This window comes from Triturus cristatus, chromosome 10 (assembly GCF_964204655.1).
Source record: "Triturus cristatus chromosome 10, aTriCri1.1, whole genome shotgun sequence".
NCBI lineage: Eukaryota > Metazoa > Chordata > Amphibia > Caudata > Salamandridae > Triturus > Triturus cristatus.
In genome coordinates this window covers 356,641,275-356,662,142 of record NC_140593.1, presented here as the reverse complement: position 1 = coordinate 356,662,142, position 20,868 = coordinate 356,641,275, and the positions used below count along the sequence as shown (strand labels likewise).

The following is a 20,868-nucleotide window of genomic DNA, read 5'->3' as shown; positions in this document are numbered from 1 at the left end:
TGACAATGTTGTACCAGTTTTGTTGTTAACCTCCCTGTTCTAATGGTACTAAGATGTTCCTGCACTCTAACTTTGATCTTTCTCGTAGTGAAGCCTATATACTGTAAATCACATTGACATGTCAACCTGTACACCGCATTCGTGGTATTACAGTTACTGAAACGTGTCAGATACCATGTTTTTCCTGAATTCAAAACTACACTCAATGTCTTCCTGGTCAAATTACACACTGAACACGACCCACATGGATAATGTCCAGGAGGAACTGTTGTCTCTTTTGATTTCTGAAATGGCTCAACTCGGGTAGATGGGGGAGGGTGGTGGGGGGAGGGCATTGTGAATTCCTTAGTGGACAATAATGACCAATGTTTTTGTATTGATTGTCGAATATGCGTAGCCAATGGATCAAAAGTCATTACCACGGGCACACACTCTTCTTTCACCCTTTTCAAGCAACACACTACGTGGAGTGTTTAACGCTCTTTTTCTAGCTTGTCTAATTATCTTACGGGGATATTGCCTCAGCTCAAGTTTCTCACATAGCCCCTCTGATTGTTCAAGAAATGCTACGGTGGAGGAACAATTTTTTCAGAACTTTTTGGATAATTTACTTGATTGATTTTGGACAGGGGAGATAAAAATTGGGGACTCCCAATTGTAAAAGAAAATTGTAGTTGGTTTTAAATTGAAAGTATAAAGCTGGTGGTGACTACCTCATATTGGAAAGGAGAGGCGTATATGGTACAAAAGAAGTATGTATCTACACCTCAGCTTACATTGATATATTGTTTTGATACCTTGAGAGACCCAGTCTATATTGTATGGACATTATTTGAGTGGAGGGCGACTTGGTGTCTCTTTTCCCTCTAAAGCTCCTTGTTGTTTGTACCCTTTGGATGTGAGCCTGAAGGTACTCTGCCAGCCCATCTGTGGTCTGTTCGGCAGAACAAAGTGCATGATGCATCTCCTTGAAGCTCCATATCGGAACAGACGCTGAGCGACACACCCTCAATGCAGGGCAACGCATCACGGCCCACACCTATTTGGAACCGCCGCTGCAGGACATCGCATTGCAGCCAGCAGCTCCTCTGAACCACAAAGCATTCTCAATGCAACACTTCACATTGCAATCCCCCTTCCCCCTTCCCATCGACTGCATCTTTGACGACACCGGACCACGCATTGTAGCCCTGCAGCTTGTCTGAACCACCGCTGCGAGAAGCATCTTCGACGCAGGACCAGGCAACCAGGATTTAGGGTACTTTTTTCTAGTGGGCCTAATCTGGTCCCTGTAACCGGCCTGTGCTCCATCGCGGTCGGCCTGAACTGATGGCTGGCACAACCAGACTACCACAGTTAACTTTGTGCTTTTAGGCACCATTTTCACTTAAACGTTTAAAATCGCATATACCTAGTTCTAATGATTGGATTTTTGTTGTTTTGGTCTCAAATAATTTATTAAAGTTTCTCTATTTTTCTAAATTAGTGTGGTATTTTTCTTGTGTTGTGTTTTTACTTTATTACTGTTTGAAGTGCTGCAAAACACTAGTTTACACTCAATTAAGCCTGACTGCTTTGTCCTTAGCTGCCAGAGGGTTGAGCATAGGTTAATTTGGGGTTTGCTTGTCACTTCAACCTGACAGGAATTGTGGTTGCTGCTTGAGTATGGTTACACCCCTCTCAACCAGTACCCCAATTTCCCACAATAACCCATAACACTTTTTTTTTTATAGTACTCAGTTTATTGACTAAGGGCAGCTGAAAACCCTGTAGATCACACTAGATGCAAGTAGTGGGACAGTAAAATGCTAAGCCACCTTGCAGACACAACACAGTTTATTCACCAGAATCACGAACCTCCTCACATTTAACATGAGTTTACATTGGAAGCACGTATGCACAGAAACCTGATGGCTTTGCGTTTCATAAAATTTACAAAAAACAAGTCCCAAATTGACCGCTTACTAATTTCCCAGCGCAGGCGGAAGAGAAAGCAGCTTTGTCCGCATTGTCAGGCGGAGCAATCTGAGCTGATGAATGACCTCACTGCAGGGACCGTTCTTTTGTTCCTGTGCTTGCAGCGACCCAAAGAGTTGTTCCATGATTTGTCTGGACTACATGGCAAGAATCACAGCAGTAGGATTGTGGAATAGAATGCTGGGTGAACTTGGGCCTAAGATGTTATCGGAGGTTCCTAATCCAAGAAGTAAGATTTTTCCTATGATGTATGTTTGTGCCAGGACCATACATTAGTGGCCAATTCTAAGTGAAGGATGCATCACAATGCGCTCATTTTCTTATTTAATTTACATTCTTGGCCCCTTCGCTTCCAGTTTGCCCCCGACTTTTGGTCCTTGCAGCTAGAAATTTCTACGGTACTGGAATTTGACCTGGCTCGTTTCTCCTTCATGTTACCCAAGAGGAGGTTGGTGCTTTGATATTCTCAATTTATGATCTTCAATTAAGAGGATTAATACTGCCAAGGAGGACCCTCCTCCCTCCCCCAAGTTTGTGGGTTTTTCTTCCCATCTCGGACCTTCCTAGAGGCTAGTGAGCGTAGTCGCCATTTCTTCGGCAATATTAGCGGCTGCTACTGGTTGCAGCAGTATTTGGGAGCTAAAAAGACAACAGTAAATAAGTAGTGACAGATCCTATTGCTTCAATCAACTACTTGCTAAAATTGTCTGTGTGCTCAAGAGCACATTACAATGGTTTAAACCACATTAAGAGCTTGGTTGGATCTCTGAGGACATTCTTGCATCCAACACTGTAAAGGAGATTGTGGAGCATGAAGGAGGATTGAGTCAGCATAAATGCAAACTTTTGGTCTGATCACAGAGTGCTACTTTCGGTGAGCTGCTGTGAACAAGCAGGCAAGACTAAACGTATCACATTTCTTAAAGGAGTGAAAGCACCAAGCTTGCTTTACAGAGACACAAAGAATTGAGGCACACATGCAACAGACATTTCAACTTGGCTGTTCTGGTCTAATTTTATTTTATAGAGGAAGCCTGATGGGTATCGAAACAATGAGCGTAATGGCATAAAAGAACAAGCAAAGTACTTACACTTGAATGTGGATGAAGAGGTCAATGGCAATATCTGAATAGAAAATAGGCACCATTTCTGGGTATTTACCCTACGTCCTACGATGCACTTGGCATGTTACAGCTGGTCACATCAGCATGAGGCCTTTCAACAGAAAACCAACCAACTATATGCCACCAGTCAAGGTTTTTAGCTGGGGAGTGATTGCTGGGGGCCAGTGGTGGGGAGGAGCAGGTAATACAAAGTCAAGTGGGAGCTTAAGGCTCTGTGCACTTGCCTGCTGTAGAAAAGAAGTCAAGATTCAATGGTTATGCAATGCACACTATTTATAATAGGCACTAATATCAGATTTAAAAAAAGGCAAAATCTAAGAGAATAAGTTGTGGGATAGGTTTGGTTGCAAACAAGGACACAGGGGCTGAACTAAGCCAAATAGGAGTGGCGATTGCTCCCCACAGTCTGTTACAAGATTTTACCACCAGGACCACTTCAAATAACTATCTGGGCTAGTAATAGACCTGCACTCCCTGCAATAGGAGTACTGCTTAGTCTGCATCAAAAACCATTTGAAAGTGGAGTGCATTTTCTGGTTGAGAAGACAGAGTCAAGACCAAAAGGTAATTTCTGCAAATTCTGGCAAATAGGAGAGCCTTGTGGAGCACCACTAGAGAAGAAATATGGGCTTGAAATACAATTTAAAATGTCTGGAGTCCCTGTTAAGGGGTTATCAAAAGGAGACAGGGAAGCAGGGTAGACAACTTAGATACCAATTAAAATTAACAGAAAATTTGAATATCATTTTGAATAAAGCAGCTCTAATTCACATGATAAAGATATACTTTTCTTATCCAATATCCACAGCACCATTGCAAACAGGCTACACCATTACCTTATCACTGTTTCACACAGCTGCAATGCTTAAAGCTATGTAAGAAGTGTGATGAGAATAAAGCTGCCTTACGCTGAGTTCAGTTTTCAGAGCGTCGCCTTCTTGGTTTGTGGCCTGTAATTGTTGCTTCAGTTGATCAGTCTCAAACTTCATTACCTCTTCCAAATTATCATATGCATCTCGGAGAGATCTTTTTTCTTCTAGGATGGTTTCATGCTCTAGCCTGTAACATTGAGAAATATATCTCAAAAACAAGAAAGCATACATGTCCACAGGAAGAAGGAATAGCTAGTTACCTATAGTCCAAGTTCTCCTCCAGGGAATCTTCATTATAGTCATAGGCACAGAATTGTGGAGCGAACACATGGGATGTTGGAGCACTTTTTACAGACAGATGTGCAATAGGCTTTTCATTTTTTTAAAAATACTTTTTGAAACAAAGTACTTTTGAAAGCCTGTATTTGACAACGTAAGCTTATTTTAATTTTTTAAAAAGCGGCAATTTATAAAGCCAAAAAGCATAATTTCCAGTATAGTGTCAAGAAAACTTACACCAACCTTTTTGTTGTTGTTAAATAGGTATAAAAAAAAATAATGGCACCATGGTTTAAAAGACTGCAGCATGAAAGAATTGTCACAGCATACTACCGGTATCCTATCATGCCACATCCGTGTATTTGTACTTAACCTCTGTCTCAAACTACATGGAGTTACAAGCCACTCTAATAAAGAAGTGTGGAGAAGTGTGGCTCAATGATTAGAGCGGCAGACCCTGATGCAGAGGTCTAGCCCGGGACCAGGGTTCAATTCCCCGTCTCGGCGGGTCTTGGGCTCAAAAATTCCACGCACCTGATGATTCTTGCCTCGGTGCCATTCCAATCATGGAGTCCCACTCTGCAACTCTGGGCAATAGCTTGCTTAATCTCCAAAACGGCCCCCACAACGCTAAGGGTGCCTGGCCTCCACCTTGGGGGGGCCCAGGAGTGGACGCCTCACAGGGAAAGCCAGGATGGGTTCCACAGCGGTATTCGTACAAGCGCCTTGAGACCCTTGTGGGTGAGTAGATACGGGCCATGGTCCACAAGATGATCTGATCTTCTAATATCTTTGGTTTTATCAAGGTAAAATTTAAAAACCCTGAGAATATACAGTCCTGCCTGCTGCTGAGAATATGTTCTTTAAAAATGCTGAAAGGGAAATAGTTTTACTGACATTTAGGTCTACAGCTTGTTTTGAGATGAACCTAGGATGAGCTCTCATCACAACTTTACTCTTTTGTAGAATCAGAAAACTGATGCTTTCAGCAAAGAGCCTGAATTTCACAAACCCTCTCAGCTGAAGTGATGGCTACTAGAAAGGTTTCTTTCTAAAGAGGTTGGTTGTAAATTATTTTTACCAATATATTCAAAACACACACACATTACTTTTGAAAGTACCACATTAAGCTTCCATGGACGGACCGAGGATGGGGTACGGGGAAGTGTCTTTGGGGACATTTTGTTTTTTTAACCCTTCCAAGGACCTTTAACTGGAACTTTAAATGAAGTAGGTTTTTTAAGGCCCGTTTCTATAAACAGTAATGGTAGTAGGAGATACATTGATCAAAGGGAACTTCAGTCCAGTTTGTGCCTATCGGACAAGTTACTTACCTTTGGTAACGCCTTATCTGGTAGAAACATGATTTAGCCACGGATTCCTTACCTTTGAACTTCCAGGATGGATCTGGATGATTTTTATTAGTAGTACCCCTGTAGGTGGCTGTCCACTACGCGCGACGTCGTTGTCAATATGACCGCCACTCCGGCTCCCCAACATCAGTACTTTTCACGACTTTCAACGCCAGAATTGCGGAGCAATGAAGTGACTGACCATGGTGTGAAAAAAAGAGCTAGTGCCCTGAAGAGGAGCAGCCCTGTCACTAAAAGACAATTACACAGTGCAGCGAGGATGGGTGAGTAGGTAAGGAATCTGGAGCTAGAACATGCCTCTACCAGATAAGGCTTTACTGAAGGTAAGTAACTTGTCCATCTGATAGAGACATCTAGCCGCAGATTCCTTACCTTTGAACAGATACCCAAGCAATAATTCCACCGGAGGTGAAACAGCGCAACATCTTTAAACTAGGAAGTCCTGTAAGAAATAGCGGCCAAACAGGCCCTCCGTGCGAAACTCAGAATTCAGGCAATAGTGTCTGGCGAACGTATTCAGAGATGCCCATGTGGCCGCTTGGCAGATATCAGAAACAGGAACACCATGCTGGAGGGCTGTAGTGGCTGCTTTCGCCCTGGTAGAATGGGCCTTAATGCCTTCGGGAGCTTGCTTCTTTGCCAAGGCATAACATATTTTGATGAAGAGGATAGCCCATCGTGATATGGTCCTCTTTTGCACAGCGCACCCTTCTTTTGCTCCCACGTCCCCTATAAAGAGTTGGTCATCCACCCGGAACTCTTTTCTGCGATCAAAGTAGAACACTCTGTTTGGGTCCAGATGGTGAAGACGCTCCTCTGCTTTGGAAGGGTGCGGAGGTGCATAGAAAGTGGGCAGAGTAACGGACTGTCCCAGAGGGAAGAGGGTTACAACCTTGGGCAAAGAGGATGATCTAGTTCTTAGTACCACTTGTCCGGGAAGACTCGAGTAAAGAGGGTGCGATGACAATGCCTGTAGTTAGCTCACCTTCCTGGCAGAGGTAATTGCCACCAATAAGGCTGTTTTGATGGTGAGCAACTATAGAGGACAGTTATGCAGCGGCTCAAACGGTGCGCACATAAAGAAAGGACCACATTAAGGTCCCATTGTGGCATAAGAAAGGAAGAAGGGGAGAACACATGGGTTAATCTCTTCAAAAACCTCTGCACCAGAGGGGACTTAAAAAGTTAAGGCTGATCTTGCAGCTGAAGAAAAGCCGAGAGGGCCAAAAGGTATCCCTTTTAAGTGCCCAAAGCAGAGCACTGCCAGACCAAGGAAAGGATAAACAGGAGAATATCTGCCAGAGAAGCAGATAAGGGGTCAACAGACCATTCTGTACAGCATTATACAAATGTGTTCCATTGGCAGGCGTATACCGATTTTGTGGAGGGACACCTGGCAGCCAGAATAACTTTGCAGAATTCAGGAGGAAAGTCAAAAGTTGTCAACTGCCGCCGCTAAATCTCCACACAAGCAGGCAGAGAGTGGACAGGTTTGAGTGGAGGACCCTCCACTGCTGCTGCAAGAGAAGAGCCTCCCGAGGGGACAGCCAGACAGGAGGATCAATGCTTATATTCAGAAGCTCGGGATACCAAACTCTCCGTACCCAGTCCGGAGCCACAAGGACTACTTGTGCCCAGTCTCTCCTTATATTTTCTTGAGCACTCTGGGCAGGAGTGGTATGGGCGGAAAGGAGTACAGGAGGCCCAAGCTCCTTTCACAGCGAAATGCGTTGCTGAGCAAGAGTCGCATTGGAAACGCCAATGCACAAAACTGCTGACATTGCGCGTTCTCTTTGGAGGCAAACAGATCTCACCAAGGCTCTGCCCACCGCTGAAAGAGACCTTGTTCCACCTCTGGATGGAGACGCCACTCATGATCCGCAAAACAGCTTCAGCTGAGTTAGTCTGCTCTGACGTTCAGAGAACCGGCCAGATGTTGAACCGAGGGAAATGCCCTGTTGTTTCAGCCAAGTCCAGAGGCACAGGGCCTCTTGACAGAGGGTCCACGACCCCACACTGCCCTGTTTGTTGCAGTACCACATGGCGGTAGTGTTGTCCATGAATACCTGAATCAGCCATCCCTTGATGAATTATAAAAAGGCTTACAGTGCCAGTCGGATCGCACAAAGCGCCAAAAGTTCATATGGAGCTTGGCTTCCGCCAGAGGCAAGAGTCCTCTGATCCCCACCTCCCCCAGATGGCCGCCCCATCCCAGAAGAGATGCATCCGTCACTACTGTGAGATCTGGATGGGGAAGGGAGAGGTATCTGCCTCTGACCCAAATTACTGTTTGTCAGCCACCACTGCACGTCTTTCACAGTGCCTGCTGATATCTGAACCAGGTCGGTGAGGTTTCCTAGATGCTGTGCCCATTGGAACTTTAGGTCCCACTAAAGAGCCCGCATGAGCCAACGTACATGGTCCACCAGCAGAATGCAGAAGGCCATGAGGCCCAACAGACAGAGTCATTCTCACCGAAGTCCAAGATAGAGGCTGAAATATCAGTATCATAGGCTGAATATTACGGACCTGCGGTTCAGGAAGATAGGACCAAAACTGCACTGCGTACAGAGCCGCCCCAATAAAGGGGAGCGTCTGAGAGGGAGTCAGGTGTGACCAGCACGTTGATAGTGAACCCCAGCTAATGCAGGAGGTTCACCGTAGTCTGGAGGTTGGAGACGACTGCTTGGGACAAGCCCACCTTCAACAACCAGTCGTCGAGATGGACGGAAGACTGGAACCCCTAATTGCCGTAGAAGGGCTGAAACCACCGCCATCACCTTTGTGAACACTAGAGGGGCACTGGTGAGGCCGAAGGGGAGCAATGCAAACTGAAATTGCTAGTGGCCCACCGTAAACCGCAGGTAGCGACTATGGGCAGACAGGACGGGGATGCGAAAATAGGCATCCTGCAAGTCCAGCGCCACCATCCAGTCTCCCTGGTCCAGGGCAGACAGGACCTGCGCCAGGATGAGCATCTTGAACTTTTGATTTTTGAGGAAATGGTTGAGGACTCTGAGATGGAGGATAGGACAAAGGCCTTCATCATTCTTTGGAACCAGAAAATTGTGGAAATAACCACAGCCAATTTCCGGCCTGGGAACACTCCATCGCTCCCTTGGCCAAGAGAGTTTTGACTTCCTCTTGGAGTAGGGCAAGGTGATCGTCCGTCACCAGATTGTAAACTGGAGGCATGGATGAAGGGGTAGTCTCGAAGGGGAGGGAGTAGCCCTTTCGGACTATTTGCAACACCCAACTGTCCGAGGTAATGTTTTGCTAGTGGTGTAGATGATGGCGTATTCTGCCACCAATTGGTCGTGAAGGATCCTGGGGGATAGGACTAGGAAGGTTTTGAGGAGCAGGAGGGGGATCGTGGCTTGGCTGAACTTCTGACCTCCCGACCCATGGGGTCGGGGTGAACCGTGTCATCGGCTCAGCAGAGGTTGTTGAATTTGCGGGGATCTCTGGCCAGAAAAGGGTTGGCATGGTTGCTAGCCCCTTCCGTAGCCACAAAAGGAGCAAAAAGCAGATACAGGCCGGGATGTTGTAGTTACGCCCAAGGACTATGCCGTAGCACGCGAGTCCCTGAAAAGCTCACGGGCCACATCTGCTTTGTCTCCAAAGAGACAGGAGCCATCAAAGGGCATGTCCATAAGATTAGCTTAGACATCCACCAAAAATCCAGATGTCCTCAGCCAGTACGGCCATCATGGAAATCAATCTGCCCAGCGAGTCTGTCCTGTCCAAGCCACATCAGATGGTGAACTTCGCTGCATCTCTCCTGTATGAAATGGCCAGGGAGAGTAGAATCCAGTCCTTCACCTTGACTCTGGGCAGCACCTGCACAACTGTGTCCCATATCGAATGGGAATAACAGCCCAACCGCAATGCTAGACTGGCGGAAGAAAAAAATGTCTTCCCAAAGCTTTCCAGTCTCGTGGATTCCCTGTTCGAAGGTGGGGAGGGGAACGTGCCATTAGAAGTGGAAGCTTGAACCACCAAGCTTTGAGGGGTGGGCGGTGAGGATAACTGGGGCGCCCGGAACTGGGCGATGACGGTGGGCAATCGTTCTATTCACAGGAGCCCTTGTGCTGGGCTTGAACCAGGTGCCCAAAAGAACATCCGTCAATGCCTCATTGAAAGGCAGAAAGGATTCTGAGCTGGAGACACCAGGCTGCAGGACCAAAGTTAAGACGTTAGTTTTGACTACTACCGTAGGGAGCTGCAGGTCTAAGACCTCTGCAGCCCTTCGCACAACCATAGCGAATGATGCCCCCTCCTCCGTAGCCAGGTTAGGTGGAGACAGCATGCCAGAATATAGGGAGGTGTCAAGACCACTGCCATCACCCAGTTCCTCATACCAGTCCATGTGTTGTGGTTGTGGGATTTCTAAGGGATCCTGCTCCCACTCTCAATCCTCCTCATCCATTCCTAACCCTTCAGAATAGGGCAGGTTGAGCAGCATTGAGCCTTACAGCTCAGTCGGTGCCGGTCTCTGCGTCGGAGGATGCCCGACTTGCTCCATGTCGACCAGAATGAGGATTGGTGAGGCGTTGCCTGTGTGTGATGGTGAAGCAGAGGACCTCGGCTTCGGATGTGATGCCTGGGAAGGTCGCTGTGGAGGTGAGACCAGCGTCGGTCGGACCTGGGAACGGGTCTAGCAAGAGGCCGTGGAGCCAGGGTCGGAGCTGAAGGCATGAAACTCATGGGGCCTCCTCCGACATCTGAGTCTGTGGGGCCCAAAGGCGCCCCAGCAGGGTCAGGCCGCCCAAATATGGGGCACATGGCGTCATAAAACTTTAAGTTGGGTGGGGGACACCCTCTGTCCAGTAAAGGGAGGGACACTCTAAGCCGACCCTGGCACCCGCTCCGCAGGGAGGGGCCTCGAATGCTGAGATTCCTCCACTTCATCACAGGACAAAGTCGAAGCACGCTACGACTTCTTGTGCTTTTTGTGGTGCCTCTTACGTGACTTCAAAGAAGAAGACATGGATCCACCGGAGTGGTGCTCGGACCTTCTGTCATGCTTGTCCAATGGATGCTGGGGGTGAAAAGGTTAACTACTGCAACTCATAGGGTTTCCATCCCCCGTGTGTATGATGTGTCTGGAGAGCGAATGGTGCCACCTCCATTTGTTCCCTGGCGCCCGTTAGGGAACTACAGATCCCAGAATCTCGTGGGACGCCAGGCAGGATGGATGAAGAGGCACCACCACGGTGTTGTGGTGCGCTATGAAGCCCCTCCCCTTCCTGGGGTCGGGGTTTGACAATCAACGCATTTCCTGGCCGGATTTTCCTGTTCGTGTGCAGTGTTTCATCCCCTGCTGCTGCAAAGGCGTCTACGTCGCGGGGCTGGGTCCCAGGGAGAGTGATGCAGGGTGTACAGCGGCTCCGGAGTTCCTGGTACTTTGCTGCGGCTACAGAAAAGCCATAGGGTATTGCTCAAGCCAGGAGTGAAGCGCAAGAGCTCTTTGACCGACTTCTGGCCAGCGCCTTTGTCCATACAGTGGGTGAGCGTGGGCCGTTTTGCATACTCGCTGAGCTATGACTTATAACAGCGTGTGGGTACCTTTGTTGTATAGCACGAAGGTGCTCCTGCTTACAGTTTTAACATTGACTTCCGCCCCACTCCGCTGGAGTGCGGGCGGTTCTGGCTACACTCGTGACTCTGTGCTTCTATACAGCTGCGGGGTACAGATGGTCGCTGTGCTACTAACAGCGTGTGTCTTTATTTTCATTATGGATTGTAGCCTCTGACTGAGAGGGAGCCCTGCCTAGGCTCGTTTTTTTGCTTGGACCTTGTGACATCTGAGGATTGTGGCAGTTAGGTGGAATTACCCTTACCATGATTTAACGCGGTAAGCTTGTGGGTGATAATGAGTCTTCCTTCATCTACTTTTTACCATCAAAGTCTAACCCTCAATGCCTGGGCTACACGTGTCTGAGGAAATTCTCTCTCTTGGAATGGATTATCATTTCTTGACCTGATGTTCATGTACTGCTGCATAAGTGTTTGTGAGTATGTGTAGCAGTCCAGAATTTACTAGTAATACGTATGTATGTTTATCCCTGTGCTGCTTCTTACATATTTCTTCTACACACAGCACTTATCAGTGGGGTGGCTTCTGAAGACATATTGCGATTCTTGACCACACATATAGGTATAAGAAGACACCTATCTGAGCAGCATAGTTTGTGGTTTCATCCACTTCCCTTTTCCCCAGGGTGTTCCCTCTCAGAGCAGTGTACCATCACTCTGTGGGAGTTTGTGCTCAGAGGAATAGGGAGGGGGCCTTTCTGTGATCCATCGTTTCCGCTGGAGGACTTCAAAGATTAGTGCCACATGTGTTGTTTGGCGCTGCTGACAGATCTTGACACCTTCCTCTCAACCAGGACCAGGATAGAGATCGGCGCGGCTACCTCTATGGTGCTGGATGCTGGCCCTCGATCAGCTTTAGGCCCACTCCCTCAAAGCCTTCGGCGCCATGGCCCAGCAATGGGAGCACGACTTTGTGTCGTGATCGTACTCCAGACATCATAGACACACTAAGTGGGGGTCCATGACCGACATGGCGGGGATGACAGGCACCGCACGGCTTTGAACCCAGAGGTCCGCTTCCTAGACAGCCATAGCACACCTAAAAGGGAGTAGACAAAAAGTTTTTTAAAATGTCTGTCAAAGAATGAGAGGGGTAAGCTCTTCTAGGATCCGCCGTCAGCACGCCGGAGTGGCGGTTATAGTGACAACGTGACGTCACAACGACAGACACTACGCCAAGATAGTCCCATGGAGTCCTCAGACGCCACCTACCAGAGCACAAGGGTGCTGCTAAGAAAGAATTTCAGAATCCGGCATGATCCCTGGAAGTTCAAAGGGAAGGAATCTGGGGCAAGATGTCTATCAGATAATGATGGGACAGTAGTTCTTCCTCATGTAATCTGATTGTGTCGATATTCTTCTGGATAAACCAGATGCAGAACCTCTGTCACTTAAAACAATCGAAAGCTCTGGAAGATAAAGGTCTCGCTTCCTTTAAAATGTTCATGCAATTTTATGGAAGATTTAAATGTTCATATTGTAATAATGTAGGAGGCATGTTGCCAAGCTCAGGGAAGAAGATTGGGGCAGAGGATTTGCCCTATAAACTTGAAAAGGCTATGTAACAAAAAAGTGTCCCATCTAGAGCTCGACCTCACCTTTGGAAATTAAAGTGGCTTATATAAAGAAAAGGATTACTTTCCCTTCCCACCCATAATAGTGGGTGTGCCATCACGTGGTGTACCAGTGGTCCCATTTTGATTTCCAAAAGAGCCGGTCGAGCGAAATGTCCAGCGCATGAAGGACACTTTCAGTTAAACTGGTCCAAGTTCTCAATTATCCTGGTGATGACTGCATGTTTAATATGAAATTCAGAGATTAGAACATCCTTATCTAAATTGATAAACCATTTTTCATCTGAAATCAGGATTCAAGATAATCAAAACGCACACTTAATAACAAATGATTGGATTCAGGAACATTGCATATTAAAAACGTAAATAAATGCTATACCGGACACTGTCCAACTGGAGTTGAAGGTTCATGTGCCTGTCGGACAGCTGACTCAGCTCTTTCTCCTGCTTTTCTTTGAATGAACTGTACTCCGCCTTCACCGCACTGAGCTCCCGGTCCGCAGAACGAAGGACCACTCTCAGGTCATGGACCTCACTTTTCAATACTTAAATATAAAGAAAATGAAATTTAGCAACACTTCAGCCTTTTACTGGCAATCCCTATCATATAGCTCCAGTTATTAAGAGACATATATTGCTGGGGTGAGAATCTGGTTCTTAGACATGTATTTACTTGTAATACATTTAACTAGTAGATATGAACACAAATATGTGCATACACTTAAAACGCAAACAGCAACTAAACACCGGAGCTGGGAACGAAAGATATTCAGCACTTCCAGCATCAATGATAGTTGCAAAAAGTAGAACACTGAAAATTAGCGGAGGTTGCTTAAAGTGAGAAGGGACTAGAGAAGAAAAGCAAAGAAATATAGTTCAGTCATTCAAAAAGAATTGAAAATACAATATTCTTCCACTGAATTACTTATGTTGACTTGGCACAAGCACGTACATTCTAACCAGCGCTACAACTGGAAATCTTTTACTATAGGAACTCAGGAACTGGGTGTCAAGGTGTGGCAAAAAAGGGCATGACGAAAAAAGAAAAAAAAAAAGTCTGACAGGCAACATACATTTCCCACAAAGAAATTTGCAACAAGGAGAAATGTGACAGAAAATGTGTCCTGTCTTCATTGTTTGCAAAGGCTGAATTTTAAAATATCTTATGAGGTTAATGCATCTTCTGCACAGAGCTTTGAGTATCCAGAAATTCTCAGGGAATAATAATGGTAAGATAACTCTGGTGGTTAAAGCACTTTCTGGAGAGATCAGTTTGGTCCAGTCATAGTTTTGGCTCATAGTAGCATATAGGGTAAACTTGGTTTCCTACAAAACACATCGTGTAACATGCACATTTCAGATTTTCATTAAATGTAGGTAAGTAAGTGGGTTGATGCTTATGACAAAGATCATGTTATTACTTCTTTTTTCTCAATGTTGTCAAAAGGCTTCTAAAAATCAATTCTTCGGGTAGTAGTAAAGTTTTACTAGCACAGAAAATGGCAAGCACTGCATTAAGCTTTAAATCAAGACTCTGAATGTCTCTCGGCCATGCACTGTTAACATATGATCCCTAAAAAAAACACACAAGATGGACGGAATGTTGCACATTGGCAAAACATTCACCCCCAGTCACAGATCTGGGTTTAATCCATCGTTATTTTGCTCACCACGCCACCCTAGTTCAGACATGGGCATATGCAAATCAGTCTCGACCCTGTGCCTCATGGGAACAGTCCAGCCCGAACTGCCAAGCCATGTCTTCCCTGGACCGGAATCAAGCATCCTAGGACCGGTTTCGGGGTTTCACCCCTCTTCAGCCAGGATAGCTGGACTCCAGTGGCGTAGTGAGCACGGGACCCACGTCTGGGCATATCCTTCCCACATAGGGCGAACAGCAAAACACACAAGATGATGGACGGACATATGATCCCTACCAGTAAAGACGATCTGTGAATCCGGAACCTTGAAGAACAACTTACTTACCTTCTGTAATATAACGATCTATCTGATAGAGACATAATCTAGTTGTAGACCTACATAGATGCAGCCAGGGCACGCTGAGGTCAGTTATAAACACAACTTTCCACACCAGAAGCGCAGTGCTATGAAAGACACTGACCACTGGTGCGTCAAAACTAGGGCCCTTTAGGGAAGTCCCCATCCCTAGAAATCCGTTTGAGAACGGGGTGGATGGGTTGGGCGGTAAGGAATCCACAACTAGAATATGACTCTACCAGATACATCGTTACCAAAGGTAAGCAACTTATTCATCTGATTGTGACTTCTAGTTGTAGATTCCTTGCCTTAGAATAGATGAAGAAGTTACTTACCTTCGGTAACGCTGTATCTGTAAGAGACATTAGTAGTTCTAGATTCCTTACCTTAGAATTGCCCCCAGGTGTCAGACTGGATCCGGAGAAATATTTTTGTAGCAGTACCCCTGCACATCAGTAAGTGGCATCGGTCTACTCCGCGTTCATTGTTGGTGTCGTGCTCGCCGGGATTACATCGCAGTGTCTACTTAAATGCCGCCCTTGCGGGCTGACGTCAGTTCTGACATGACATTCCACGCCAGAAGCGCAGAGCCATGAAAGACACTGACCTCTGTTGCACATAACTACGGCCCTGTAAGGGAGTCTCTATCCCTAGAAGTCAGTTAGCAGAACGGGGAGGAAGTATGGGGCAGTAAGGAATCTATAACTACTAATGGCTCTTACAGATATATAATTACCGAAGGTAAGTAACTTGTTCATCTGAAAAAGACCGTAGTTATAGATTCCTTACCTTAGAATAGATACCCCAGCAATGCCAACTCCGGAGGTGGGTCTGCAAGCTAAGTTCACACCAGGAAGTCCTGGAGAACAGAACGGCAGAAAAAGGAGTCTCTCCGGACTTGGCTGTCCAAACAGTAATGTTTCGAGAACGTGTTCAGGGATGCCCATGTGGCTTCCTGGCAGATGTCAACCAACGGACCTCTACGTCCCAAAGTAGTAGTTGCTGCCATCGGCCTAGTAGAGTGGGTGCGCAGTCCTACTGGAGGTTCCTTTTTCGCCAAAGAATAACAGATCTTAATGCATAAGACAACCCATCAAGAGATGGTACGTTTGTGCACTGCCCCACCTTTCTTGGTGCCCACATAACCCACGAAGAGTTGATCGTCCCCCCAGAAGTCTTTAGAGCGGTCAAGGTAGAAAGACAGCGCATGTCTTGGGTTCAGACAGTGGAGTCTCTCCTCTTCTTTGGAAGGGTGCGGAGGTGGGAATAAGGTGGGCAATGTGATGGTCTGACCTATGTGGAAAGAGGTAACCACTTTGGGCACTAAAGAGGGCCTAGTACGGTGGACTACTTTGTCTGGATGGACAGTAAGAAAGGGAGGTCTGGGAGATCAGGCTTGAAGCTCACTCATCCTGCAAGCAGAGGTGATGGCAAGCAAGAAAGCAGTCTTCAAAGTAAGGAGACGAAGAGGACAATTATGTAGCAGCACAAAGGGAGCACACATAAGTTAAGTGAGGACAAAATTCAAGTCCCACAGGGGCATTATGAAAGGAGGAGGAGGAAAGAGTAATGCCCTTCAGAAATCTGTTACCAATAGGGGACTTGAAAAGAGAAGGCTGATCAGGAAGGCGAAGAAAGACCGAAATGGCTGAAGGATAGCCTTTAAGAGTGCCCAGAGCAGAGCCCAGCTGGGCCAAAGAAAGAATGAAGAGGAGAACCTCTGAAAGAGGGGCAGAAAGGGGATCCACAGCCTTTGCTGTGCACCATGCCACAAATTTGTTCCATCTACAGGTGTATACCGTTTTAGTGGCAGGACACCTGGCTGCCAAGATGACATGTAAAACTTCGGGAGGAAAGTCGAAAGCTGTCAACTGTTGCTGCACAATCTCCACGCAAGGAGGTTGAGACTGGACAGGTTCGGGTGGAGGACCATTCCCTGCTGCTGCGACAGAAGATCCTCCTGAAGAGACAGTCTGATTGGAGGATCGATGGCCATGCTCAAGAGCTTGGGGTGCCACACTCTTCGTGCCCAGTCCGGGGCCACAAGAATTACTTGGGCCCGGTCACTCTTGATCTTCTTCAGCACTCTGGGTAGAAGTGGTACAGGTGGAAAAGCGTACAGGAGGCTGCAATTCCACTCGCGACGATAGGAGACGCCGAGCAAGTGCCACCTTGGAAACTCCAATGCGCAGAACTGCTGAAATTGCGCGTTCTCTTTGGTGGCGAATAGATCTAAGAGACCCTGCACCGCCTCCGAAGGAAGATGCCATCGTGATCCATCATGCACAGGTGGCTGAGATCGTCCGCCCTGGCGTTCAGGGATCGGATAAGTATTTTGTTTGTTTGTACTGCCTTCTTTTCATTTGGCTAATGCCCCTTCATTAGATTCGGCCTGGTAAATGAGAATAATTAAGTGCCTCCTATAGTTCAGATGCAAAGATTAAATTGCAGAGTAGCTGCATGTTATGTTGTGTCATTCATCTCTATTAATCGGAGAATTACCCTGATGAAGAAAACGTGTTGTGTGTTTTTTTGGCTGTTGTTCCAGCGCTGTAATGTATATTGTTTCTAGATGGAGTGAGCGTCAAGTGTTGTTTATAGTGACTGGCATATTGCTAGGTTGGAATTTGCATTGAATTGCATTTTAAATAAACATACGATCATCGCATCGTTTTTCCAGAGTGTTTCCATCATCTAGCGTGACCTGCTCTCAGGAAACTCCCGCGCCGCACGGCCACCAGCTGTAGCGTGTGTTTCCTCCCCGCTGCCGCCCTCAGCCTCGCTGAGCCCGCCCCGACGACCCCGCCCCCCGCTGTAGTTGCGTGCCTGTGATTTGTGCTTGTGATTTATTCTGATTGCATTTTCTGCCCTTTAGCCTGCTACTGTACTGTCCCCATATTATCTGTTTTGTTGGCTGTTTCCCACTGTGCCGTTTCCCTCTCTCTGCCCCCTGTGCCCCGCTCCCCGCTTCCCGCCGCCGTGCTTGCGGCCACGCCCCCTTTTTCCTTCTGTGCCCTCCCCGCTCCCGCCTCCCAGCTGCTCCTCCCTCCCACTTGGCCATATATGGCGGCCGCGCGGCGCAGGTGAGTGTGACCCGCTCTCAGGACACCCCCGCGCCGCACGGCCACCAGCTGTAGCATGTGCTTCCTCCCCGCTGCCGCCCTCAGCCTCGCTGAGCCCGCCCCGACGACCCCGCCCCCCGCTGTAGTTGCGTGCCTGTGATTTGTGCTTGTGATTTATTCTGATTGCATTTTCTGCCCTTTAGCCTGCTACTGTACTGTCCCCATATTATCTGTTTTGTTGGCTGTTTGCCACTGTGCCGTTTCCCTCTCTCTGCCCCCTGTGCCCCCCACCACGCTCCCCGCCACCGTGCTTGCGGCCACGCCCCCTTTTTCCTTCTGTGCCCTCCCCGCTCCCGCCTCCCAGCTGCTCCTCCCTCCCTCCCACTTCGCCATATATGGCGACCGCGCGTACGCGCAGCATTGACGCGCAGCGGGCGCACCGATTGTGTGCCGAAGGCGCGCCAAAGGTAAGCCCGTCTGCGCCCGTCCGCGCCTGGACCACGCCCAGCGCCCGAACCCCTGGCCCCCGCAGACACCAGCCCACCCGCCGGACCTACGATGCCACCGAACTCAACGCACTCAACACCGGCCAGATCCCTGGATGCTACCGAGCCACCCCGAGACGCACCCATGGACCCTTCAGCTGCCACTCCTGCAAGTTCTCCTGCATCCGGACCTGCACCGCACCCACCAAGCCGAGAACCAGCAGCAACCACCTGAAATGCATTCTGCTCAACACCCGCTCTGTCCACAGGCACGCCGTGGAGCTCTGGAACCTCCTCGACACTACATCACCAGACGTCGCCTTCCTCATGGAAACCTGGATGAACGCCTCCTCAGCGCCTGCCATCGCCATCCCAGACGGTTACAAGATCACCCGGAGGGACCGCGGCAACCAGACCGGAGGAGGCATCGCCATCATCCACAGGAACACCATCCGCATCACGACCAACTCCGACGACACCCTCACAACCGCCGAACACCTGCACTTCCAGATCCACACCGACCCCAAGACCACCCTCAGAGGCACCCTCATCTACAGACCCCCGGGACCACGCACACAATTCAGTGAAGACATCGCCGACTTCATCAGCCCGCACGCCCTCCCCTCCGATGACTACATCCTCCTCGGGGACCTCAACTTCCACCTGGAGAACAACAACGACCGCAACACCACCACCCTGCTGGACAACCTCGCCACCCTCGGTCTCAAGCAGCTGGTGACCACCCCCACTCACTACGCCGGACACACACTCGACCCAGTCTTCTCCTCCAGCAAGGACATCTCCTTCAGCCACGCCACCGGACTCCACTGGACGGACCACAGCTGCGTCCACTTCAGCTACAGAAAGAACACGATCCACCACCACCAGCAACAGGTTGCACGCAGAAGCTGGAACAAGATCACAGCCGACCAGCTCGCCGCTTCCCTGAGCCAGGACCCCCCCGCCAGCTCAGCGAACCCCAGCCAGGCCGCCAACAACCTCACGAAGTGGATCAGCAACTGCACAGACGACCTCGCCCCACTGAGGACCCCGCCCAGCAGACCCGGCAGTAAGAAAGCACCATGGTTCACCGACGAACTCAAGAGCTCCAAGAGGAACTGCCGAGCCCTCGAGAGAGCCTGGCGCAGAGACCCAACACCAGACAACATGACCTCAAGCTCGCCACTCGAAAACACCACCAACTGATCCACACCACCAAGAAAACCGCATTCAAGGAACGACTGGACAACAACGCCCACAACAGCAAGGAACTCTTCAACATCGTCAAAGAGCTCTCCAACCCCATCACAAGACCTCTGCAACTCCCTCGCCTCCTACTTCCACAACAAGATCGCGGACATACACAACAGCTTCAGCACACAGCCAACGCACCCCACGACAGCACCTGCACGACCACCCTCCGCGCCTGGACCCCGATCAACAGCGCGGAAACCCTACGCACAATGAACTCCATCCACTCCGGATCTCCAACCGACCCCTGCCCTCACCACGTCTTCAACAAGGCCGACTCAGTCATCGCGCCCCACCTGCGGGACATCATCAACACCTCCTTCGACACCGCTACCTTCCCGGAGAGCTGGAAGCATGCCGAACTCAGCGCTCTACTGAAGAAACCATCAGCGGACCCCACCGAACTCAAAAACTACCGCCCCATCTCGCTCTTCCCGTTTCCGGCCAAAGTCATCGAGAAGACCGTCAACAAGCAGCTGGCTGCCTTCCTCGAGACGAATGGATCCCTCGACTACTCGCAGTCCGGCTTCCGGGCCAACCACAGCACCGAGACCGCCCTCATCGCTGCCACTGACAACATCCGAGCCCTGCTCGACAACGGGGAAACAGCGGCCCTCATCCTCCTGGACCTCTCCGCGGCATTCGACACTGTCTGCCTCCGCACCCTAGCGCAGCGCCTCAGCCACATCGGAATCCAAGAGAAGACACTAGAGTGGATCATCTCGTTCCTCGCCGGAAGAACACAGAGAGTCCGCCTCCCCCCGTTCAGATCAGAAGCCACCGAAGTCATCTGCGGCGTCCCTCAAGGCTCCTCGCTCAGCCCCACCCTTTTCAATGTCTACATGAGCCCCCTTGCGGCCATCACACTCCAACACAACCTCGACATCATCTCTTACGCCGACGACACCCAGCTGATCCTCTCCCTCACCAACGACCCCGCCACCGCCAGAGCCAGCCTACACGAGGGGATGAAAGACGTAGCCGAGTGGATGTTGAACAGCCGCCTGAAACTGAACTCAGACAAGACGGAAGTCCTCATCCTGGGATCTTCGCCCTCCGCCTGGGACGACTCCTGGTGGCCCCCTGCCCTGGGCAGCGCACCCAAGCCAACAGACCACGCACGCAACCTGGGCTTCATCCTGGACTTCTCCCTCTCCATGACCAGACAAGTCAACGCCGTCTCCTCGTCATGCTTCAACATCCTGCTCATGCTACGCAAGATCTTCCGGTGGATCCCCACCGAGACCAGGAAGACGGTCACCCAGGCCCTCGTCA

General features: G+C 49.0%; 1 protein-coding gene across 1 annotated transcript in view; it reads right to left on the bottom strand.

The window, feature by feature from the left end:
• Nucleotides 1-3,949: 3,949 nt before the first annotated feature.
• KIF15 (kinesin family member 15) overlaps nt 3,950-20,868 on the bottom strand; it is a 322,611-nt gene continuing 305,692 nt past the window's right edge. Inside the window, exons 20-21 of the mRNA XM_085631096.1 lie at nt 13,177-13,342; nt 3,950-4,160 (exon numbers count right to left, since the gene is read on the bottom strand). Of these exons, the coding sequence (XP_085487222.1) occupies nt 3,950-4,160; nt 13,177-13,342 (377 nt within the window). The remainder of the gene's footprint in view (nt 4,161-13,176; nt 13,343-20,868) is intronic.